At 35.7% G+C, this 25998-nt stretch overlaps 1 protein-coding gene across 4 annotated transcripts in view; it reads left to right on the plus strand.

Annotated features, from left to right (window-relative positions):
- Window positions 1-25998, plus strand: part of SOX5 (SRY-box transcription factor 5) — an 891887-nt gene that overhangs the window by 515734 nt on the left and 350155 nt on the right. Inside the window, exon 1 of one of the 4 annotated variants that reach the window (XM_081129464.1) lies at window positions 7799-8044. The exons of 2 other annotated variants lie outside the window; for them this stretch is intronic. In XM_081129464.1, the coding sequence (XP_080985590.1) occupies window positions 8007-8044 (38 nt within the window). In that variant the 5' untranslated portion in view covers window positions 7799-8006. Of the gene's footprint in view, window positions 1-7798; window positions 8045-25998 lie in introns of those variants that run through there. One more of the 4 variants, XM_081129462.1, reaches the window with a different exon arrangement.

A 25998-nucleotide genomic window follows, 5' to 3' on the forward strand; every position in this document is an offset into this window, starting at 1 on the left:
TTTGCATTTATTTCCCCCTACACGCCAGTCACTGTCATCACACACAGGTGACATGTTCAATATAGTAATGAGCTGCTTTTAATTCTCTCATTGAATTAGGTAATGCTAATAAATGTAATTGTCCTTAGAGAAAATGAAAGTTGTGACTTGAAAATTCAAGCACAAAATTTTTTCAGATTCACAAATAGATTAATTCACTTATAAAATCAGTTCTTTTGAAAACATGGTCATTTATTTTGTAACCAATTAAGTTCTCCTGGTCTTCTTAACTGAATTTAATTTAGCCAAATTAAGTTTAATTAATAAAAGATTTATTTTTCTTATCATCTTATATTGATGTGTGAATTTAGTTATGACATACTTTAAAGGGTTAAAATAAACTGCAAGAACTAGTCTTAAAACTTTTTAAAAAGCTATATAACTGGTTTAAAAGTGAGAAAGGGAAGAAATTTTATTTTGCAAATTATAACTTAATTTATCAAAGAAGAGATTATAGAATCAGAATCTGAGCCCTTGCTGGTGTTGCTTAGTGGTTAGAGCGCTGGCCCTCACCCTGGAGGGTCCCAGGTTTGATTCCTCCATCGAGGGCACGTGCCTTGGTTGCAGGTTTGATCCCAGGTCCCTGTCAGGAGGCAACCAATCGATGTTTCTCTCTCTCAATGGAAAAGATATCCTCGGGTGATGATTAATGACAACAAAAAAGAATCAGAATTTGAGGGTCAAGAGGGACCTTAAAACTCATCTTCCCTGAGATGGTAAAGACGTGGGAAAGACCACATCACTGATAAGGGAGGAGCAGAGGCTCTTTTAGAGCACAGGCCTCCTAACTTTCATTTTAGCCATAATTCTTTCTGTGCTATTCTAGATAGAAGTACACTGAATTGTTCAGGGGTGACATTTTCATTTACTACGAATAAGATATTGTCATTGACTTTGTATGCTGTCAAAGGAGAATATAGAGAATAGACAAGTGTAATCAACTTAAAAATGAAGCTGCTTTCAAACATTTTCATACTTTACTCAGTTTAAGCTCTAATTGCTGCTCTAATTAGTTAGTATCAAGAAATACATACATCTTATCTTCCATTTTTCAATGGAAAAACTTCCCTGAAAGAGGTGTACTAAAATACTTTGCAGGAATCATCTACTAAGTAAGAATCCAAGCCATGTTGTAGCAATATCATGGTGCCACGACTTCGCACTCTGCTCCTGCCTCTTTTAAGATTTATTTGCATATATGTGTAACCCAAGGACACAGACAATGGTGTGGTGAGGCGCTGGGGGGGGCGGGCAGGCTGGAAGGGGTCAAGGGGGAGAAAAAGAGACATCTGTAATATGTTGAATAATAAAATAAAATAATAAAATTAATAAAATTAAAATAAAATAAAATTTAAAAAATAAAATAAAATAAAAATGTCAGTGTAGTATGTTCCCTGAATTTCCTTCCAGGTTGAGAAGTTATGATACAGACAGTTTGGTAGCCAGGATCACTTTTTAAAGACATGGTCCCCTTTGAATGCCTTCTCTTCTCATGGGTTACGTGGATGTTTTACTCACTAGGGGACTTCTGCTTTTTACCACCAGAGTGATTGGCTCATGTCTTTTTCATCCTCATGAACTGACAGCTATTAACATCACTACTTATCACAAGGAATGATGTTTGTGTAGTGATTAAAAATAATAAAAGTATAGTAAGTACAGTTGATCTTATCTTCCTGATAGACACCCCTTGCCTGAAATGATCCCTTCTGTAAGATAGAGATTCCATTGCCTAGTAGTAACGTGGAGACTAGGAAAAGGTGTTTTACCTCAGAATCCAAAAATTGTAATCATAATAAAAATGAGAACGTTTTGGAATTACATTTTAAAAGAGAGCCAAAGTATATGATTTCTGCTAGTTTTTGTGTTTATCATCACCATTAATGGGACAAGATGTTAAGTTTTTAATGCTGCATAAAAATAATCTTTTATATCAAGTTATTTGTCAGGAGGGGGCAATCAACCTGACTTTGTACAAACTCTGGACATTCACTTAGCATTAAAGCATAATCATTAAGCACTTTCCTTGCACTCGATGTTTAATTACTATTAGGCTATTATTTAAATAAATTAACATTTGGTGCCTTTTGAGAATTTTGGAGGGAAGAATTCATAACTTTGGTTTCCCCATCTCTACACTTACTAGTTTTGGGATCTTGGACAAATCAATTAACTTCTTTTTATAAGCCTCAGTTTCCTCATTTTTAGTTTCGATAAAACAACTACATATCTCATATAGTTGTTTTGAATATTAAATGAGATAATTTTATTTTATATGAGTCACAGTGATTGGTAGAAAGTCCTGAAAAAATAAAATCTATCATTTTTACTTTAATTTTTTTATTTTTTTAACCCTCAGCCAAGGATATCTTTTTCTGTTGCTTTTCAGAGAGAGTGGAAGGGAGATGGGGGGAGAGGAGGGGAGAGAGAGAGAGAGAGAGAGAGAGAGAGAAGAAGAGAGAGAGAGAAAGAGAGAGAGGAGCGTTGATGTGAGATGCATGGATTGGTTGCCTCCCACATGTGCCCCAGCTGGGGCCAGGGATTGAGCCTGCAACCAAGGTACATGCCCTTGACCTGAACTGAACCCAGTCCTCGGGCCAACACTCTAACCACTGAGCAAAACCTAGCTAGGCAAAATCTATTATTTTTGAATTTCTTCAACTTATTCTGAAGGAAATGAAGAGTAAGATAGCAAACAGTGGGAGCCGTTCCTGGAAATGGCATTATCTCTTTGAGAATAGTATGAGACTAGAGTTTCTAAGGTGAACACATTTTTAATGTGTTCTAGAAGATCAGTACTTGGTCAAAAACGTGATCTGGGGACAATTCATATTTATATTCTAACTAACTAACTAATAGCATAAGTAAGCTATTATATGTCAATTTCCTGGCACAAATATGTTATAAAGAATTGAATTTTAGGTCTTTAATAAAGAAGATAGGCTATTGAATTTCTCAGGTGATTTTCTGAAGCATTCCAATTACAAGACTAAAAGTTTTGAACTATACATAATATGTCAATGATGAGCTCTTTTTTTTGTTTTGTTTTGAAAGAGGGAAGGTTATTTTGTAATGTTTTCCTGACAAAGTAAGAAGAAAAACAGTGAGGAGAAAAAAGTTAGGTGAACATTTCCATAACGCCCCTTGTGTCAGGTTAGTTCAGTATGGTGTAGGTACTGTCTGACACCGATTTGCTTCCAATTCATTGCGGTCGTAACACTATTTTTGAGTTCTATTTCTCAAAAATAGCCTTTCAGATTCCATAAAATGCAAAAACTAAAGCTTGATAGTAGGAACATATATCAAATATTAAAGTGTAATCTGTATCTATGACCACATATTTCAATTTGTTATGAAAATTAAAAATGTCTAACAATTCTCTTAAAATATGGGAATGAAAATGCTTCCTTTTAGATGAGGAGAGAGATCTTAGAAAGGCCTGCTTGAAACAATGCCCGTAAGGGGTTAATGTGGGAAATAATTTGGTTTTGGTCTTAAAAGTCTGAGACACTCTCTTTGAGAATTTCCCAGCAGCATTCAGTGGCATATCTTATATTCCCTCAGCCTGTGTGAGCCTCTTGCTTTGCAATGGAAACGACATGAGCTCAAAAGCACACTTTTTCAGGTTCATTCCATTTTCCATAATACTGCTGCAGCAGTGTCAAAGAGACTCAGTAAATGAAACATCGTTTGTTAGGGGGTTTTTATTGTAGTTGGCGCTCTGGTCTTCTCTGAAGATGTATTTATGTTTGTATATTTGTGTTTGTATATCATTTTCATATTTCCCACAAATTTAATGATTGTTCTGTTAAGTTCTCATCATCGCTTTTTGTTTATGTGCTTATTTATTTTGGTTTTAACTTTTCTTAACATATTTGCCTTAGAGGCCTTGGATATGAAACAATTAATCTGAATTTTGGTTATATATATTTAATTTGATTCGTTACAAATTTTTCTTGAATTCTCCTTTTAAAGTCAGAGTACTTAACATATTGGTAAGCATTTAATAGATGCTCAGTGAATGCTCAAGTGTATCTCAATCTACATCTATTGAGATATTATGAAATCTTCTGTAGACCTTCTTATCATAGTATAGCAAAATCATATTCAGATGTTAATTTCTTTATAGAGAATACCAGATACATAACCAATTAATTATGTTAAACTATTCAGGTAATTGATAAAGAATATGGTTTTATTTAACACATATTATATGGAAGTTATTAACACACTTAATATTTAAATGTTTTAATATTTGCTATAAAATACAAAGGTTTATAATAGTAACTTACTATTCGATATTGGATTGATTAGATTAATTAAATCCTTTAATGAAATTACCAATGATAGAATTTGATTAGAATATTTTGCAACTTCCTTCTCTTTTGCTGACATTCTAAATCTTGCCTAAATTCAAATTTGCAATATAGAATTCAAATGAAAGAAAACTTTTATGGCTTAGGGAGCTACATTTAAAAATATTTATTCCATTGAAACATCAAGTACAGTACTAACTTTATGCCAATGAGATTATATCAAATTTAACTTCATTAGCAATTATTTGAAAGCCTTTTAGTTCACTTAAAAAGTGAGTACCATCTTGGGATTTTCATTCAGCTATAAATTCTGGATTGTTATTTTATTGTGTATTATGGTGTCACAAGTGAAATAAGATCTGGCTTCAAGCAACAAATGGACCACTAGCCATTTGTATGACTTTAAATTCCTTTTGCCCAAGTTTAAACACAGGGGAACTTAGGGATATACATATCCCCTCTTTTCTATGCTGCATACGATCCATGAGCTAATCTATGTGAATAAAATTCCTATGAGCTTGGGAGTTCCATCAGTTCAAAATATCATTATTAAAATGATCATTATTATATTTGGCAAATTTTCTGTCTAGTTCCTAGTCTATTTCAAATCGTTCAGCAGGGATGATTGTGCAAGAAATAATTTAGTTTTGAATGGCTCCAGTAATGTTTATAGAAATATGTTGAGATCTTAAACTGACTGCCAACCCATTTAATATTCTCCTGCATGTTCTGTGTGCTTATTTGGCGTATGTGTACTTACATGTACATATATTAAGTGTCTATAAAAACAAAACCAAAGGCAAGGAAGATTCTGGTACGAGCACCTTTCCCTTTTACTATAGTTGGCCTCAGACAGCCCTGCTCTCTTTCTTACCTGCTCTGCTGACCTTCTGGATTAGAGTTTCAGAGAAAACAACCAGAGGTAGTAGCTGTAGCAAGACGGCAGCTGGGACCATACGGGCCTCAGCATCCTGCCTTATGGCCATTATCTTTGTTTCTATCTGCTGCCACTGTGTCTCCTTGCGCTTCCCCGGCCCCCTCCGCGCCGCCTCCCCCTCTTCCTGCCTCCAGCCTCCGTGGCCCCTGGAACTTACCTCCCTCCTTCATTTGTTCTCTCTCTATTTATATGAGAGGAAACAAGATTCTCTCATTAGGACATTTAAAAAACAAAACTGTTTTTAAAGGGCATGGAGTAGCTGGCCGTGCAGCTTTCATGCCCTAATTCTCATAACCCACGTTAACAATAGAAAAAAAATTATTTTTTGTGTACTTTATCGATCCGAGTGTATCAGATTGTAGGTCTCATAAGGGCTAAAAATGGATCTTTGAAATAAATGCGGCGATTTTCTCACATTTCTATGTAGGAGTGGGTTGTGGCTATAATAAAAAATAATTTGAGGCTAATGACAAGAAAGAATAGTGAGTAATATCCTTTCCCCTTCCCCAACTGCTGAAAATGAAAATCATGTCAGCGTCAAGTCATTTTTGCCACATCTCTTGTTAACAGCTTTCTCAGGGTGGGTCGTCATTCTGTGTTTTGTTAGTGTCTTAACTCCATAGTGACGTGCTTAAACCGTATTCCACATTGATTCTGCAGTATATGTACATTTATTTTTAGGATACCCCGTGAACGATGGATCTCATTATTAAGTTATTATCAACTTTGTCAGAAAATGTATAAGCTCCGAGTGAAGAATAAACGTATTAATATGAGAAGGTTAATCATTGACTTTGCTATTTGAATATGTGTACGGTGTCACATTGTGTATGTCTAAGAAAGTAAACTTACTGTCTGCCTGTCGCCAGGGGAAAAAAAAAAAAGTGGGACCTAATCAAACTGCTGTGGGGTCAACCCTTGTGGTTTTAAAGGCCCTTAATGTTGTCCAGCTGCAAAATAAAAGGAATTGGGAGGGGAAGTTGGAAGGAGTGGAGGGGGCTGGGGGGGAATGTGTGGAAAAGAACAGGGAGTCTGGCTTTTATTTTTTTTTTTAAAGTGAGTTCAGTGCCAGCCTGGACATTGGCTGTGCAGACTATTGAGCCATTGTCTGCTCCATTTCCAGAATAGCCCCCAGTTAATCACTTCGGCTTTGAAGGGAATTTCCTCGTGGAATTCTCCACAGAAAATCTAATCAACTGACCTGCCCTCTCAACAATGGAAGGCTTTTTTTTCTCTCTTTCCCTTATTGGGGCGGGCTCTGTAATGTAGCCTTTTGTGCAGAATGAACCCTCCCAGTAGGAGTGGAGAGCGTGTGTGAGTGACTGAGTGTGTGTGTGTGTGAGGGAGAGAGGAATGCACACTATCTCGTGTTGGTGAGTGTGTGCTCACTCCCTGGCCAGATGCTGCGGTGCGCGGGGCAGCCACCGTCTGCGTGCGTGTCTGTGTAAGTGTCTCCGTGGGCGCCTGCGGTGCATGTGCCTCTGTCATTTCATGTCAAAGGTACATTACCTGATTACCTTCCTCGCCTGCCAGATTTTTATCTAGATAATTGGAACTGCTATGGAGGCTGTGCCTGGCCAGGCAGCTTAGGATCTGTAGAGCCATAGTTTGGCCACCTTGTTATCTGCGGCCGCCTGGGCAGAGGAAATGAAAGAGGTCCCCAGGCAGGGGAGCGCGTCCCACCCCTGACCTCCCGGCCGTCCCAGGCAGGACAGTTTGTTCGTCCCATCTTTTTTTTTTTTTTTTTTTTTTTTTCCCCATTTGGTTCTCTGCTCTGGTGGGTGCTTTCTACTCCCGCGTGTGCGCGAGCGTGTGCGCGCGGGTGCGTGGTGTTTGGGCATGTGGGTCCCCGGTCCCCTGCACGCCGCACAGCGCCTTCCATGGAGTTGGGAGCGGAGGAAACTTTGCTGGGGCTGCCAGGACGCTCGCCCCGCTCCGGGGAGAGCACGGGCTCCCAGTGAGGCCGGCCCGTGAGTGACAAGTTGTTTACAGGTTTCCTTGAAGGGGCCTCTGCTATATTTCAATCTGTCAAAGTTGCTTTTCTTCCCGCAGAACAATGCCTGATTGTTGTGCGCGGGTGTGTGTGTGTGTGTGTGTGTGTGTGTGTTTCCGCGTGCGCACGCGGAGAGCCTGGAGAGGGGTGAGACGGAATAACAATTCTTTGTGTGAAAATGCTCGCGCTGTCATTTCCTTGCTTAATAAGTTAATAGTGCAGTTTAATCAGGGTTCCGCCGGCACACAGACTCCTCTCCTAACCGGCGGCAAACGCGGTTTTAAAGAATCATGCTGGGGGGGGGGGGGGGGGCTGTGCGTGTGCGCGTGTGCATGTGTGTGCGTGCGTGTGTGTGTGTGTGCGTGTGTGTGTGTGTGTGAGACTTTTATTATTTAGAGGAGAGCGAGCATGGGAGCCGTGCTGAAGGAGTTGACTTCTCCCGTTCTGTGATGCCTAGCAGAGGGGACTGAAGGGAGAGGCCGGGCGCCCAGGCTGCCCAGCGCCCAGCCCGGCGCGGCGTCGGGGAGCCGCCGGCCCCGTGCGGGAGGAGCGGAGCGCTACCCCTTTAAGAGACTGGTCAAGGAGCCCGAGGAGAGGGAGGGGCGGGGGGAGAGGGAGAGAGAAAATCAATTGGTTTAGGAGGTTTGGACTCACTTGACAGGTTCAGTTGGAGACGATCATAGGTGGCTGCTGTGACAAAGGGAAATTGTGCTTTTCCAGCATGCTTACTGACCCTGATTTACCTCAGGAGTTTGAAAGGTGAGTGCAGCCTTCGCCCCGACCCCTCGCGGCGCAACTCTGCCGGCGGCGGCGGCCCGGGGCCGCGGGAGGATGCGCCCCGTCTGCCGGACGAGCCGGGCGTCGGTGCGGTCCTGCGGCTGACTGCTGCGGGGACGGCCCGCACCCGGCCGCGGCTGCAAAGTCTCGGGCTCGCGTGTTCCCAAGTTGCGCCTGCAGCAGGGAAGGCAGCGGACGCGGAGCATCTCCCTCCCGCTGCTCCGCTCCCGGCGCTCGCTGCCCTTCACTGACACGTTTCCTCCCCGCGGCACCTTTCTGAGCGCTTTTGTGCAGAGGGTGGACCGTTTCCCGGGGCTCCGCCGGGCAGTTCCCGGGGTGACAGGAGGCTTTGAGCGCTGGCTGAAACGGAGGCTGTGAGTTCCTATCGGATCCGTTCCTAAAACTTTGGGAGCCACTCAGGAAAGCACATGACCTTTTGTTGATACAAGGGAGCAGCTTATTTTTAAGAATATGTAACATCGTAGCAATCTATGAGCAGATTACTTTTGAAATGTCAAAAAAAAAAGGGGGGGGTGGTGGAAACGGGATGAGCCCTCTCTGAGTTTCAGTGGCCACTTTCTGCACGCGCTGTCTTAGACTCAATTTTGATTTACTGTATTTTCCCCTTTCGCCGGGATGGGGATGAGTGTATTTGTAATCAAGCGGTTCCTATCTGGAGAAATATGTACAATATCCTTCTGTTTGATGTCGTTGCACGTGAAGCAGGGCTTTGAAAGAATTTTAGCCTTCTTGGAAGGGCACATGGCGGTCTTTTAGAAATTTGATTTCTTTTCCCAGCATAAGTTCATTTTTAGAACTATAAATAGAATTTGTTTGCCATTAAAAAGAATTCAAACTTTGTATTCTGTATGGTGATTTTTTTTTTTTTAAACTGCTAAAAAAAGGCAGGATGCATGATACCCAGGCTTTTTTTTTTTTTTTTCAATTTCATGAAAGCTACCTTCTGTATAAACATTTGTTGTATCTGACTATGCAATGCAAGCTAGGTGCTAGACCAGCTGGTTAAAAATATGCTAAGTCAAGCTGTTCATCGCTCAAACAACTGAATTTGATATGAAAAGATGAAAAAAAGGAAGGACAAAGATTAAAACGTTCTAGAAGTGAAGCGATGGAAGAGAAGGGTGTTGAGAATAAAATAATGCTTGCATGTGGCCAAATATTAGAGAAACCAATATCAGATCAGGGACGAAAGTAAAATAGCCAACATATACACTTTGATTCTGTCTTCTTCTTTTTTTCATTTCCTCTGCATCTTTTTTTTTTTTTTTAAATTAAGGTGAATTCTCATTAGATGATTCCAGTGAATGATTGAGCTTTCTTAATAGTTTGAATTCGTCTTTTCAAAGTTCTCTATATTAACAGTTTAACATAGTTTTTGTTTGCAAATAGAGCCTATTTCATATGTAGATGTTCAGGTTATTAATATTGGAGCATACTGTTCCTTAATGTAGCAGTTTGTTAATATACCACAGTAAGTTTCCTGCATGTATGCAGAGTATCACGTAAATAACAGTATTCTCCAACTCTATACTTTTTGAAAATAAAACTCTGAGTCTGATTGTAAGCCTGTCAACAGACTGGTCTTATAAAAAGGTAGTTACATATTAACAGACTGTAGCCTAATTCTCTATATAGACAAGCTTTCCTGCTGTGAACTTTATTTGTATTTTTTTCAGTTATCTCTTTTTAAACTAAACTTTTCCTTTTCCTATTCTCATGCTCAAATCTCTTAACAATTTTTTTCCTCCTGGTGAGAATTTAATTTTTTTTTTTTTTGTCACCCAGAGGCATGCTTTTCTAACTGGCTAATTAAATAAGCAAGTGATAATCAATACAGTTGTTAGTATAGACAGCATGTTTGGAAATATTAGTAGCTGAAATAATTTTGAAGGCTGTCATATAGTATAAAATTTCTTAATAATTTCCCCTACGGCTATACTTGGTAATACATACAAAAATCTCAATAAACCATTACTATTTGTTTACATTGAATTCATATGAGTGAGTATATAATACTCATCCACATAGATGATATATCTTGCAGATTCAATATTGAATATTTATATTCTCCAGAGGATGTATATATTCTATAACTACGCTATCATATATAACCAGGTAGTTTTTTTGCCTTTTGCAATATTTGCAACTTTCATTGAATATAGGTTATTTCTATCAAGAGCTAATTTTTATTCTATTCATTCACCTGCTATAGGTGAGTTGTTCACTCAAACTTAGTCAGAAATCTGAAAATAAGACTTCTAAATTTCTGTATGGAATAGAGAACTTTGCTCTAGAGGATGTGAACAAGTTGCTTGGGGTCCTGCATTTTGGAAGTTTTATGTGACCTTTTTCTTTAATTTTATGTGTAGAGTTGTGCTCATCTTCTGTTATTCTCTGCAACCTGTAGACTAGTTGAAACTTCAAGGAATATTCACAACTTAAATAACAGGATCAAAATTCAGATTTAGATTTGTTATGTGTTTATTATCAGCCCCGAAAATGTACATGGTCAATACTGTCAGACTAATAGGCAGTTGTTAAGTAATTGCAAACTAGTAACAATTGCATTGTCTGTTAAAAAACGTCCAAGAGGCAGAGCAAATGAAACAGTGATTCTAAAAGGTAAAGAAGTTGAATTACTTTATTTTTATTTTCAGGCATCCTTGTCATAATTGATTATGACTAATGAAAAATACAGTTCTCAGGTGGGAGGTAAATAGGCAAAGTATGTTCTAAGGAATTGTCTGTAAGCAGAGTCTTTTAGATAATGCTGTTGAGAGGGACCATAATTGGCAATATGGCTAAATGTTAGCAATAGCATCATAAGAATGAACATGAACTCTCTTAAAAAATTTTAAAAGAAGACAGTGAAATTATATATTTACCTGAAAATAAAAAATAGAAAATTGTGAGTTAGGAATTTGCCTTTAGGGATATCATTTATTTTTTCATATTCCTGTAATGAAAATATTGAAAATTTGCCTTAAATTATCAATATTGGTTTATTTCTGATGAATGAAACAGGGATTTTTGATACTATCAGTAAAATTGTATTCTATTTATTTCCTTTATATTTATTCTATTTGATAATGTAATAATGTTAGGACTAAGCTACTTGTCCCCTTCTAACTGCTTTATGTTAGAGACTTCAGTAAAAAGCAAGTGTAAAATGATTGCTTAAGGAAACAGTTTGATAATAAGTAGAAAAAATGGGATTGAACGTAGTAGGATGCAGTATCACCTATTTGATGGCTTCTCTCAAAACGGGTGCACAAAACAGACTACCTATTTTCTACATGTTGAAGACTAGACTACAAAAGTAAAACCTTCTGTAGTGAAAATTTAACTTATTTATCTTACATACCTATCATATTTATTTGTGGTCATATTGACTAAATATATAATTTTTTCACATTAAGAAACTTTTAAGTGTTTTCTACAGACATATACATCAGGTATTGTGGAAAACTAATTTGTTAAACTACCATGAAAAATTACTATTAGCGGTCTACAAGAATATCTGACATTAGCAGTGCTTTAATTACCTAAAGTTTGGCCATAGTAACAAAATACTTATTACCTAGACAGATTTATTCAGCTTAATTAGAAACCTTATAATAAAAATCATTGTACTCATGTGATAAGCACATTCACATTAGCAAGTAATCTCTAGCTGTGAATCAAAGGAAAGTTACCTGTTCACATTCTGTCACCTGATGGCAACTGAAAACCTGTAACTTTGACATTATGTTTTCAGGATGTTTTGATATCTGCCTTTGCTCATTTTATTATTTTTTTATTTACGAATACTTTGTAGAAGAAAAGGTGTCTATAATTGATTATAGATGTTAATGATTATCTCAATAAGCTTGCAAGTTAACTGAGCTAAAATATTAGCTTGGAATGCAGCTTGCTTGAAGCAGTGGACAAACTACATTTCTGTCACACTCACACTGGAATAGTGTCCTGAACGCTTAGCAGGAGACCTGACTGATTACCAAGAGCAATTAAGGGTTAAATGTCAGGTGGCATTGTATGCTGCTCAGTGTTTAGCAGGTTAACAGATACAGAAATGTGCGAACGTTATGATTACTTCACATGTTGGTGTGTTCTTGTTTCTCAAATACGGTAATACAGTAAGCATACGATAAAGTATTTACCTGTTCTTGGGGAGCTTTTAACTAAAATCTGAATATGCATCATACCTGAGAGGCAAATAATAAGACCTCTTCTAGTACTTTAGCACATTACTTCTCCATGGAGCTGGAAGCTATTTCAAATGAATTACATTTATAATGCATTTAAAAAACAAAATTACATTTATGGATAAAATCTGTTTTTTATTATCTATTGTTTCCACTGTCAATTCTCTAGCCTCCTAATGAGAATATGCATAATGCAGATATATATTATGTAGGTTAAACATCTCCGTTTCTATAGATTAGTTAAATAAGTATAACTGATGGATATTTGTTTTCTTCTGTAATTTATTATTCATTTGTAATTTCAGTGAGGTTAACTAATAGGTTGGGAAATAAACTAATATATTTCTCTTGTACTAACTCACATATAGTTTATTATGTCAGGTCTCTGACTCAGATGATGGCAGTCAGATAAAAAGGTGTTCATAGCTTTAACTACAACATGAAATACCTTCCTTCTAACGGAAAAATTTTGTTGAACAACAAATGGACTAAAACACAGCAAATTCTTTCTGCTTCATTCATTCTGGCCTTTCCTTTTCATCGATTGATATCATCATCATCCATATTAAATACAAAATTTGAATGTTTCATACATGTAGATGATTAAGAGGTTTTGCTAGAGAAGAGACATTTTAAAGACTATACTGTTTTGCCTAAGTGAACAGTGGTTATTTAGATATCCTTTAGGAGACTACTCTACATTTTAATCAGGAGCTGCTATGGTTCAGGAGAAGACCTCTGTGTGTCTTTTATCCTATGTGTTCTGTCCTGCAGTTTGAAAGCTGCACTCGCTCCCCTTAGAATGATCTTTCCTCCTGTTCACTCGCTAGTTGAGAGTTCATGCATCTGTCTCCCCTGGAGATAGTGGCGCAGGGTCCCGCCTGCCCGATGGGGGTGCATTTCTGCACGGTCAGCACCCCTCTCCGCGGGAGCTGAGTGAGCCCCAGCGAGCTCCCTGCCTTGCAGCCTGAGGAGTCGGGGCTCAGAGTTGCTCCAGCTCTGGCGCCTTGGCTGTGGGGCTGGCTCTGCTCGGGGGCTGCCAGGGGACCAGGCCGAGAGGAGGCTCAGAAGAATCCTGGTGAGAACTGTGGATAGGGATATGGCATTTTAAAAGAATGCAGTAAACAAACAGAATTGTGGCATAAACAAAGATAATTAGCATAAACAATGTCGCTTTAGGACAGGTGGTTTAAAAAAACAAACAAAACAAAAAACCCCAAATATGAACCCAACTTGAATGCTGCCAGTTTAGAACCACTGAACCTGAATCTGTACTTCAGGAGAATTACCCAGGTTTGTTGATAAACTTGTTAACATGCTTTTTCTGTTTCTTTTGTATCATTTTTTTCCGGTCATTATGCCCTTTTGTCACTCAGCTTGAAAGCAATTAATCTATTACAAGGTAGTTTAAGGACTTATTACCCATAAAACATGACAGAAGGAAAATTAAAAACAAAAGCTTGTAGATGTTCATAGACATTTGAAATCAGTGTCTAACTTTGAATGAATTCAAACCTGAACTTGGCTCATTGTGTTTCAGATCTGTCTTTCCTCTAAGTAGCATTTCAGGCACTTGGCTCTTCAGTTCTGGCTTGTCTTAGAATTCAGAGGGTTTCTTTCTGCTGTGGCTGAATCATCATTTGTGTTATATGTTTATCTCTAAGTGTTTCTTATTTCATCTTCCTCATTTTCTCTATCACTGATTGAAGGTGGTGCGGCAGTCTATAAATGTAGCTGGCGATCATGCAGCAGAAGGATGCTAGTTATTGTGGACCACATTTATCTAAAACTACTATGCGGTTGTGATGAATTTTGATGTGGAGACATTTAGGTTTATTACTAAATGATGTTTTTTTTTTCTTCTTAATTCCTTATACTGAAATATTTTGATTCAAATGAATTGTGGAGTGTGGTGAACAGAAAGCTGTTTATTTTTCTTGCATTAAGGACCAAAGTTCTTTATTAAAGTTAAGATTTCTTTTTTCCCCTCTTCATTTTTTCATGAAGAATGGGGACCAGGAATTCAAACTAGATATCTCTGGCATTCTGTAGCCCTTCTCTTTGCGGAAAGGAAAGCATTTGTGAATGAGTTCTGGTTTCTTGGAGTTATAAAGATGTGTGTAAACTAGTAAACCATGTCTCATTCATGTGCTATGGAGATTTCTCGTACTTCAGGGACAAAAATAATTTGGCTACTAACGAATTAGGGCTACCTGCCAGTGCCAACACATACTGTAGGTAAGAGGAACACTATAAAGAAAAGCTTCTGGAAGCAAATCCGTTGAAACTTTCATATGTAACAGCATTTCTATTTCTGCTTTTCACATCTTTGAAAGAGTGTGTGTTTTTTTTTAGAAAAGAAAATGTTAAAAAACAAAATATGATCTTTCTTAAAAATGTATTAATACCTTCATTTTTAATGTTTCTTACTGTGGAGATGCGTAGGGTTTCATTGTGTTCTGTGCATGTGTGCCAGCTCTACCCATCCCAATCATTCCTGTCACATTGAAACCTAAGAATCAGATGCATTGAGGAAAAAATGTATTTTGAAGGAATGAAGTTCCCTTTGTAGGACAAAAACCAAACAAACAAAAACACGGTGCCCTCAAAACCTTATAAGATTTTTATATTGATAGTTTAAGAGAGTTAGATCAGTTGGGACACTGAGCAGCAATTTCAGAAAGGAAGTATTCTCTCCTTTAGGGCTTCAGGAATATTGAGAAAAGAAAGGGAAGGGTTAATCTGCTTTGCATGTTGATAATTTTTTAATCTAGTAGTAAGAGAATATATGGGTTTAAATAATGTTTTCCTGGTATATTTTTAATTAAAATTTATTTTAAAATATAGTAAACCATTTACTTTTGTACTGATTTTGGTCTGGTTTTCTGATTTTAAGTTAATTAGGATAAAGATACCAAGGTGGTAGGTTGTATAAGAATTGGTTACGGAACTTTCACCTACGATCTGTTGACTTTTTATTTTAAACAATTTCATATTTATCTGAGAAAAGGGCATCCTAGTGAAAAAGAAACACAAATGCTGAAAATGAGAAATACGCGTTCACATCAGAGAACACAAAATGAGAAAAAGTAATGCTTTATCTATGCTATTAATTTTTCATTCACAGTTAATATAGGTTGCTTGACAAAGTTCTAAAACATTTTTATTCTAATTTTTGAGTTAAGGTATTACTTGTTTGCCCACAACTCTTCCCTTTGGTTATTTACCTGGGCCAGAGTTTGTTGGGCAATAATTTACAAAGTCCAAAGACTTTTTTTATTCCTTTCCTGTCATCCCTTTGTTTCAACACCCCCCTTTTATTTATTTGCTATTGAGTTTCATAATATGTTTGAAGAGAGTTTGCAGGATGATGTCACATAAAACTAATGTTAATATTTCTTTTCTTCTTCTTTGTCTGCACTACGACAGGTATATGTTGAAGATTTGTTAAGATATTGCATAGTGTTCTTACCCTTTAGTGGAGAAAGAAATGATCTGGTGATCAAACTAGATCCAATTCATTCATTAATTCAGCTTTGACTTTGAATGAGTGATAACTGAATATACAATATCGGATTCAGATTGCCATCTCTCCCATTGTGTCATCAGGTTGTGAAGAAAATTTTATGTAATGTTCTAAGTGCCATTAATCAAACCAAACACCTCAGAATGGAGAAACAAAGATAATAGTGAATGTTGCTTCTGAGACAAGAACTATTTCTCTCAAGTCCTGAACATGGCTAGAATTTAGGAAACAAAAAAAGATATTGTTTTTAGAGCCCTAAGGGTTATGGGATATAAGTATGGTAGTGTAATTGTTTCTTGAAAATTTAGCATTACTGGAAAAGTAAAATGGATCTAATTTGACCTATAAACAGTTAAGGACTATTTAGTTTTTTAAAAACATTCTTCTAAAAAAAAAAAAGCATATTCAGAAGATCCTGAGAGCAATTTAAAGTTTCAGAGTGAAGGAGCAGAATATATTGACTATTATAAGTAAATGAAGGAGTAATTGGGAGTCAGTAACTGTTCTGCGAAGAATTTATTTTGTGGAATATAATAGTTATATACACATACACATAACAAAAGTTTGGAATTCAGGAGAAACTTTTTCACTTATAGGGTAATTGAATTTTGAATGAATTGATTTTGAATAAATCCTACTAAATACTGATGAAGCTGCAGCTTGTGGAGAAAATCTTAAAAGAAAGAAGTATTTCATAGAAATATAAACAAGATCCATTCCCACTTTTTCAATTGTAACACAGAATCCTTTGGCATGAGCTATAGGGACGTACAATAGTATTCCAGCTTTAAAAATCTGAAGGTGGCATTGTGATGCATATTTGATGGGAAATTTGAATTCAAGAAATTGGGTAAATCAACATTTGCTAGCATAAAATTTGAGATTTCAGGTTGAGATGAGAAAGTTGAGTGTTAGAGGCCTAAGGCATACATATGAAATGGACAGTTTTTTGTGGATTTTGAGTGTTTGCTACTGAAACATAAAGCAATTTCCTCCTTTTTGGTAAAAATATACATTTGTCAGTATCATCACTGGTTTTGTGGGGCGGGGAGTGTAACATAATAGAAAGTGTTATTAGCTGGGTGTAAGATCTCAAGTTCTAATTCTTTCATACAGATTGAGAAGAGGTTTTGGGTCTGAGTGTGTGCACCTGTGAAATGCAAAGACGAGCTGGATCATTTCTAAATTCTCAAAATCTCAAAATTTCATCACTTCGAACTACATTTGGAAGATCCCTAGCTCTTTACTCTAGTGGTCAGAATTCTTGAATTTATGCAGCTTTTTTGTAGACAGAGTATCTCGTAAAACAAGCCTTAACATGTGGAATCACTTCTCAGTTTACCTCACCTGTCAACAGAGTAGTGGCGTTCAGGAGCAAGGAACCATAGTATATTTTAGGAGTTTCAAATCTAAATGGTATGTACAATTCTTATTTAGGACTGTGGGCTCAAATTTGCTATGAACTATTTTGAAGCTACGTGTTTCAAAAGATAAGATTCACATTTTATGTATTTGAAACTCAGGTGCAGCAGATCACCATCCTCAACTATTACAAATATTGCGGGCAATAAATTACATAGGGGTTACTGAACAAGACACTGGGGCTGGGGGCGGATATGAAAAGCATGAGAGTGACATTTTAGGTCAAAGTGCTGAAAGCCTATTTATAAAGATAAGATAAAATTTTAAAATAGTAGAACATTAGGACAACACCGGGTCTATAAACAGTATATGTTTTTATATGAATAAATAAAACATAGGGCTTGAAAATGGCACAATCAACTAAGATTACAAAGACACAGCCTAAAGAAAGATTTTAAGTGGTTTCCAAAGTAAGTTAGACAATTATTAGCATTAGCATCTGGCCAGCCAACCTAATATGCATTAGTTGATGGTTGGCAATTTCAAGAAAAGAAAATGTTGAACCCTATGAAGCAAGGAGTAGAGAATAAAAGCTACATTTAAAGAGCTATATTCTCTCAGAGGAGAAGGTTCACATATTGGTAATATCTAACATTCAGCAGATTGCACATTTTTTTAACACAGTGTTTTAAAAAATTTGTAGTTATACCATCAGCAACATAATCTTTGACTATATATACAAGGACCTTCTCTATTATGTATATCTTGAAAATATGATTATGGTACCATGAAGCCCTTTTATAAACTAGTTACAAATTTTAAATATAAATTCATATATTTGGGATAACAATAGAATTGGCAATATGATAAAATTATTTAATAATTATAATACACATTTTTTATTCTATTCCTGCCAGTTTGAATTTAGAAATAAAGAATGAGTGATATTTGATATTCTCCTGGTACAGATTTAAAGGCCTTGAAAAAAACAAACAGAAAAGTGCCTTATTGAACCAGAACTACATTTAAAACTAGGACCAAAGGGAAATGTGCAAATACCCTACTGTTAAACAGTAAGAAAATCTGGAAATTATTCAGTTGGACAACTTACTGCTAATGTATTTTATCATCTCGCATTTAGTGATGTACAAAGTTGGCATATGTTCCTACAGTTTCTAAATCAAGAATTAAACTTTGTGATGTGCAAGCTCTTCAGATTCTTTGGGTTTTAGCCATGCATCTATAAAATGGGCTTTCAAATGAGTATAACAGTATTTATCCCTCAATGCTAATGAGTCATCTTAATCTTTGAAAATTTAGAAAAATATTTTTGATATTTCTGAATGCAAGCCACTGAATTCAAACTTTGAAAACTAGGTTGAATTTTTGGCAAGTATAAAATAAGCAGCACTTCAATAACATATATATATATATATATATATATATATATATATACACACACACACACACACATATATATATATATATACATATATATATTTGATAGCACACTAGCCTGAGCACTGAAAATTATTTTAGCATATAAAATAATACCTGTAGGAGATGTATTGATCTATTTCTAAAAATATTTTGTAGTTAATACAACTGTAATTGTTTTCAATGCACTTATGATTGTTGATCCCAGGTAACTTGCATCTAAATAGCCACAATATAGCTATAGTTTCCTCTGACAGCTGACTGCTAATAATGAAATATCCTAAAAAAGATCTCTCCCTACTTCATATGTAGGAAATCTGATACACGAACTGTTGCTTTTGGAAGTATCAGTATATCAAGCATTTAAATAATGAATTTGCTAATTCATCTTATTCCTATGCTTTAAAACCTATGCAAATTAAAATTCATTTATTTGCGTGTAGTCATTAAAATGAATCATTTTATAGAACAAATGACTGGACGACAACAAAAGAGTGATTTTCTGTTCAGGTGAAAAAGGTCACACACTATTTATTGCTTTTTGAAGCATTGTACAAATATCTTAAACATCAGAAAGTATTAAATAACTGGAAGAAAATTATCTATACAAATACAGTCCCTCAGAAGTTTAGAGCAAGGGTAACACGAGAGGGTTCACATTAGCTCGCTATTTATTCCTCAGGCTGTAGGTGAAGAACCTTGGGCAGATTCACAGATTCCTTTTCATGGGCAGCTGGATATCATGCACACAGAACCATCCGAGAAAAAGAACCCTTATTTTTGATATAAAATTGTTTTCCACTAAAATAATCTGTTGAAAGCCAGAAGCCATCCAAAGTGCTGATACCAATTTAAGAAGATGATCTTTTGCCTTAATTATACATCTGGGAAATATTAGCTGAACATTTTGTGGAGAACAGTGAATACCTTAGTTGCCAGTTGTCTAAAATGCTGCTAATGATCGACATAGTGCCAGTGTTTTGATGGCTAAAACCTAGGCTGGGTATGAGTACAAAGAACACAGTTGGAGGGAAAAAGCACACATTTTATACAAAACAGATTTCAACCATCTGCTTGGCACTTAAGTTTGCGACTATAGGCAATATATGAAAGAGACCACTGTCCGTGTTATGAATGGTATCACTTTTATTGCTACCTTAGAAAAACCATAGGGTTCGAAAGCGTCTGTAACCCATGATTTTCTCCAGCTAAATAATGAAAACAAGGGCCTCATCCAAAATTTTGTTCCCTCTATAATCTCTTCTAGGTCAGTCTTCTTTTCCCAGCAAAAATGAGTATCACTAATAAAGTAGGTCTTAGTGCTGTACCTCAGGATATTAAAATATCCCAGACAACAGTATGCAAGGGGCCCTAAGGACGTGAACCCCAGATGGCTAGGAGATAAAGCACTGTTTGCTTTAGGAATAGGTTATATCCCTGAGTCTGTTGCCTGAGTACTATGGTGCATGTCAAATCAGCATGGAAGTTAATGGGCCAGAAGCACTTCTGAATGTAATGCTTTCCCATTTGTTCTGAATTTATAGTATTAAATCAGACCAGTGCTGCTTCATCACTAGTTCAGGAAAAGAGAATCATGCCATAGATAGTAAATTATAGGCAAAATCTAATTATTTCACCCTTTTCATTTACCTTAAAGGTATGGAAGGAATCCTCAGTTAAAGAACGTTGGCAAGTATTATATGCTAGAAGCTTTTGCATTTATAGAGTAGTTGATAAGAGCTATTATAGACTGTTACTGAGCACGTAATAAGCAAAAAATAAATTTTGACTAAGTAATTTCATCTACTTTATTTTCCTCAGCTGAAATAGATTTTGTATTTTTAAATATTAGGAACACTGTGCTATTAGAATGTGTCAGCTTATTGATTTGTCTAGATTGTATGAATTACCATGGCTATACTGAGACCATTTCAGCTCTTGAGGAAGAAGTATGTGATTTAGTAAAAAGTATAAAGAAAATGCTCTCAGAATCCCTTTATATCTGTGCTTTCCAATATTGTAGCCACTAGCCACATGCCACTACTGGAGCACTTGAATGTAGTTAGTCTGAGCTGAGATTTGTTGTAAGCATAAACACACACTGGATTTGGAAAGAAAGAATGTAAAATATCTTACTAAGTTTCTTAAAATATTAATTACGTGTTGAAATGATAATATTTGGATATATCGGCTTAAATAAAGCATGCTCTTAAAGTGATTTTCACCTGTTTCTTTATAGTTTTTAAATGTGGCAACTAGAAAATTTCAAATTGCATGCGAGGTTCCTATTTGTGGCTCACATTATATTTCTACTAGACGGTGCTGTCTTATTGCCTTTCTGTGGAGGGAGGGAAATGAAAACTTCTATTAGTGTCTAGATTCTAGCAGTTCACAGCTTAGTAGAGTAGCAATGTCAGAAAGACTTAAGATTTTATTAACTGTCTTCCTTCTTAGCTTTCTTCTACAACATAGTGACATTTTATTATGTTTTTAAAAGCCTGAGTAGTGACACTGACTTGCACAGATGTTTATATCATTTACTCAATAAGCTCCCATGGAGTTACATTGGAAATGAAGATCTTTGATTAAGGATTGTATAGGTTATTTGAGAAATTATAGGTTTGAAAGGGACAATTATATGTACTTTTTGAAATGCCGTCATGTGCATCTGTAATTTCTTTATGGGTTTAAAGAAGTTTGTGGTTGGGCAGGAATACCTTCCCGTTTGCATCCCAGATGAAACTACATGCAGTTTCTAAAACTGACCTATGAGATGTGACTCAAGATCTTTCTCTATTCAGATGAAGATATATTTATGGAGATAGATATAGAGATAGCACTAACATTCAGTATGGACTTACTGTGTGCCAAATTTAGGCTCACAAAAATCCTGTGTGTTATCCCATTTCACAAATGAAGAAAATGAAACTGAACTGCCTAATTTCTCACAGATAGTAAGTGGCAGAGCTAGGATATAAGCCTAAACAGTACAGCTTCAAAGATTTCACTATTAACCATCAGATTATAGTATCGATCCATGTAATAAAGTGCTTTCAGGACTTTATAATCTATTATTTTTTTTAGTGGCAGAGATTTCTTTATTCATTTAACAAATGTATTTCACAAACCTATTGCGCCAGGCACTATTTGAGTTGCTGCATAAATATTACTGAAATGCAGACACTATAAATAAATAACACACAATGATTGTGATATAAACTTCTAATTTCTCTTCTCTGAATGAATTAATTTATTCACGGCACAAGGTGATATGTTAGGTGGTGGGATACCCAGACACCTGGGCAATTATGTAAAGGGTCTGTTGGTAAAGCCTATTTGGAACTGGTTTTGAGATACAGTAATTTTCAATGCACAGTATAGATGGAAACTGCTTACTGTGAGAAGTGTAACTATGTAAAATTTCTCAAGTCTCTCTCTCAAGTCCTTTACAGTGGAATACCTATGGAAATAATATCTTTATGGACAGATAGTGTCCTGGCTCAGAAAGTTTATCTAATTAGTTTTTGTTTAATTGGCAGGAGGCCTCTTTACAGTAAAGTGATTTTTAAGTATGCCAGGGTCAACAGCTTATATGGTGATATTAATATGGAAAAGTGTGATGAATTGGTAAATAATGATATAATTAATAGGATATTAATCTTTCGTTCTAACTTGTAGCCATGACATATTGATTTTATTGGATAGCAAACAAAAGTGTTTGTAATCTTGAGTAGAAAACTCAATCAGGTATAATGGTAATGTGACTGATAAAGAGACCGCAGGTTCCTCGGAACAATACGGTGTTTGGGAATGGAGATGAACCCCATGGTTTAACTCTATGAATTTTTCAATTTTACTGTTAAATGAATATACTTTAGTGTAGGTTTGAATTGTTCCATGAGTCTTTGTTTTAAATCTTAATGTTTTAAGTGTTTTTCCATATGAAGATATGGCCGGTTTCTGGTACTTTCTGATTTCTTGATATCTGACTAAGGAGAGGCCATATAACTATAGTTACCAGTGGGCTTTGGAGTCAGAACTCTTATATTTATTTTAAAGCTCCATCACTTATTAGCTATATGATTTTTGCAAGTTACATAAACTCTCCATGCCTTAATCTTTTCATCTGTGAAATGGGGATTTTAATAATTCTCATCATTTAGGTCATTTTACTGCTTAAATTAAAAAACCCACATATATGTAACTTAGCATGCTCAGGAAATGTATATTATGATTTTCTTGAATGGATTTTAATTATGTAGAAAGAATTGCAAGTATATTTTATGTAATATGGCAAATAATATTGGACTATATACAGATACATTAATATCAAGTAATTAGTAAATAATATTGAAGCCCATGGTTTGTACAGGACTTATTAGAACTTCAAGTACTTCCTAAAAGGGTTAAAATATTTAAAATGAAATATTCATGTCATAGAACCACATATTTTACATATTATGAATATTATGTCTATTCATATTATATAAAATATAACATATACATATTTTGTATAAGTATATATTATGCATGTAGTATGCACGCCATATATATTATGTAACTATGTGCATAGATAGATAACAAAAGTGAAGATAATTGTTTCTGAAACTATGGCTAAGAATAATTCTGTGTTACCTGATAGCCATAACAAAGTAAATGGTTATCATTTTTCAATTTAAAAGAGTATTGTTTTATCAGTAGTCCCAACTTTTTGAGGAGCCTTGATGTCTGAGAGAGTGATCTTTTATATGAATCTTTAAATTGTCTTCAGTAGAAGTATTACAGAAGATCCATAAGGCATTCTTAACATTGCTATTTTTAGTAGAGACTAGATAAGAGAAAGAATATTGAGTGAAAACTTAGTGAAGGAAGGCATTTTTAGGAGTAGTTAACTTATGTTTTCCAGGTCTGTAGATTTCCTGGTGAAAGGATCCTGGCAGAGATCAAAGAAAAGGCTAACAGGTCCCTTAAATTATCACCTTGAAATAATAGTTGTCATGTCCAGGCTATTGCTAAGAGATGGGGAATAAAAAGTTCTTGACCGAGTTATATTCTTGCCTAGATTTAGGAGCACTCCCACCTCTGTTCTTCAGAGTACATAGAGAGAAAGCAAGAATTTTCCTCAGGAAGCAGTTTTGCATCTGCTTGAGCACTCGAGGAGGCCCCATTGAGGCCCCAGAGTTCCGTGGGGTCCAGGAGAGCAGAGGTCGTTGTCGCTTGAAGCGTGTTGAGACTGTCTCTTACTAACTGCCCTGATAAATGCGTTGCTTCTGCAGATGTTGGGCAGCCCAGAGACTCAGTGGCTCCTCTGAGTTGACTTAACTTTAAGAGCCATCCCAAGTTAAGGTAAATAAGTTAAACTAGCATATACTTTTATGAGCTGCCATGTGATTTAGTACTTCACCTGCATTTTAGAGTGATAGAGACAGAAAATTATTCCCATATTTTATGTATTCATTTAAAAATAAGTCCCCTGGGGGGGGTCTGGAGGGGATCAATGGGGAAAGAAGGGGACACCTGTAATATTTTCAACAATGTTCAAACAAACAAACAAAAATTTAAAAATAAGTACATAAATAAATAAATAAAGATAAATTACCTTTCCCCAGATCCTGCTTAAAAAAAAAAAAAAAAAAAGAAAAAAGAAAGAAAGAAAACAGCAAAAAGAAATAAAAATATTTAGTGAATACTTACTATGCAGGTAATTTGGCAAGACAAAAGTACACATCAATGTGAATAGAAAATGGGAGGGAGAATGGAAGGGAGTGACAATGCAGAAAAAGCAAGGATAAAAAGATGTTTACAATTTATCACTGTATCAATGTGAGAATATTATTTAAAAGTACTCTACCTCTGTTTTCCATTTGCAAACTCAAGGTATCACCAAAGCTGATGGTTTCAGTTTAGGCACAATTGTTTTAGAACTGCTCTTTATGACAGCATTTAGGCACTTAAAGATCACAATGGTAAATCTAACTCATACGCCCTGAAGATTTTTGACTTTCCATTTGTTACGACTGAAAACATCCTGGTCATTTAAAGTATGTCACATTTATTTGGATATAGAGCTTTCTTTCCTTAATGTTTCCATCTCTTTAGGTAAAAATGTTTCAGATCTACAGAAAAGTTGAAATAGTAGTACAATGAGCATCCATATACTTTTCAGCTAGTTTTGCTAATTATTAACTTCTGGCCCCTTTGCTTTCTCTTTCTCTATTTCTTTTTCTTTTCCGATTCATTTGCAAGTAAGTTGCAGACTAACACTCCTAAGAACTGGGACATTCTCCTACGTAACCATAATAACATTAGCCCATCCAAGAAATTAACATTAATACAGTAATATTATTTGATATAGTCCATAATCACATTTTCTAATTGTCCCAATAATTCCCTTTGCACCGTTTTTCCATTTAAATCTAGGTTCAAGTTAAGCATTGGGCATTGCATTTATTTTTCATTTTTCTCTAGATCTCCTTTAATTATAAATAGTACTTTGCCATCTTTTTGTTTTGACATTGACAACAGTTTTTAAAAGTTCAGGCCATTGTTCTCATATAGCATCTCACAATCTGGATTTGCCTAATTGTGTCCTCATAGATTCAGGTTAGATATAGACTTTTTGGACAAGTATTAATTTATTGTTCCTTTTTAAATCACTTAAGATTATAATCAAGTCTGCCAGAAGTAGATATGTACCAAGTTGAAATTTTGGTGTACCAAGTTCATGGAAACATTTTTATTTCTTAGCTTAGATTTTAAAGATCTAATCTGTGATCAGAAAACTATCTGAGATACAGTAATTTCTCTTACAAAGAGCTGTTTGGTAATATTGGAGAAAGCAAGGCTCTTTAATCACAGCTTATTCATAAACTATCACAACTTATTCATAAAATCTACTTTGAAAATGGCTATAAATATAAAAATTTTTGCAGGTTAATCTCAAAATAATTGATTACAGAGTCTATAAAATTGCATAACACTGTAAACGCATGTATTTTGTTAGACTGGAATTTTTACTTAGAGCTATAATGTCCATTCTTTATGATAAAAAAAATGCTAGACATCAACTACCTCAATCAAAATGAATTATCTTCCTCCTTCATTCACCTTTCTCATCTTTTGAAAAATCAGACATTATCCTTTTGAAGTTTCTAAAATATTTTGTAATTTTGAAGAAAAATAGACAAGTACAAGGGATTCGTTTCTGTTTTATCTCTACCACTCTACTATTTCTTAAATATATGTTAAGATTAAGGAATGGAGATCTTTACCAATATTTTCTAATTCTCTGCTTTACAGTATAAAGCAGTTGTTCCATCAGATAATTTAACACTTTGAAAATTGCTCCTATTTAGAGGTAGTGTACAACTCAGGCTCTAGAGTCA

This window comes from Miniopterus schreibersii (genome assembly GCF_964146895.1).
Source record: "Miniopterus schreibersii genome assembly, chromosome: 2".
Taxonomy (NCBI): Eukaryota; Metazoa; Chordata; class Mammalia; order Chiroptera; family Miniopteridae; genus Miniopterus; species Miniopterus schreibersii.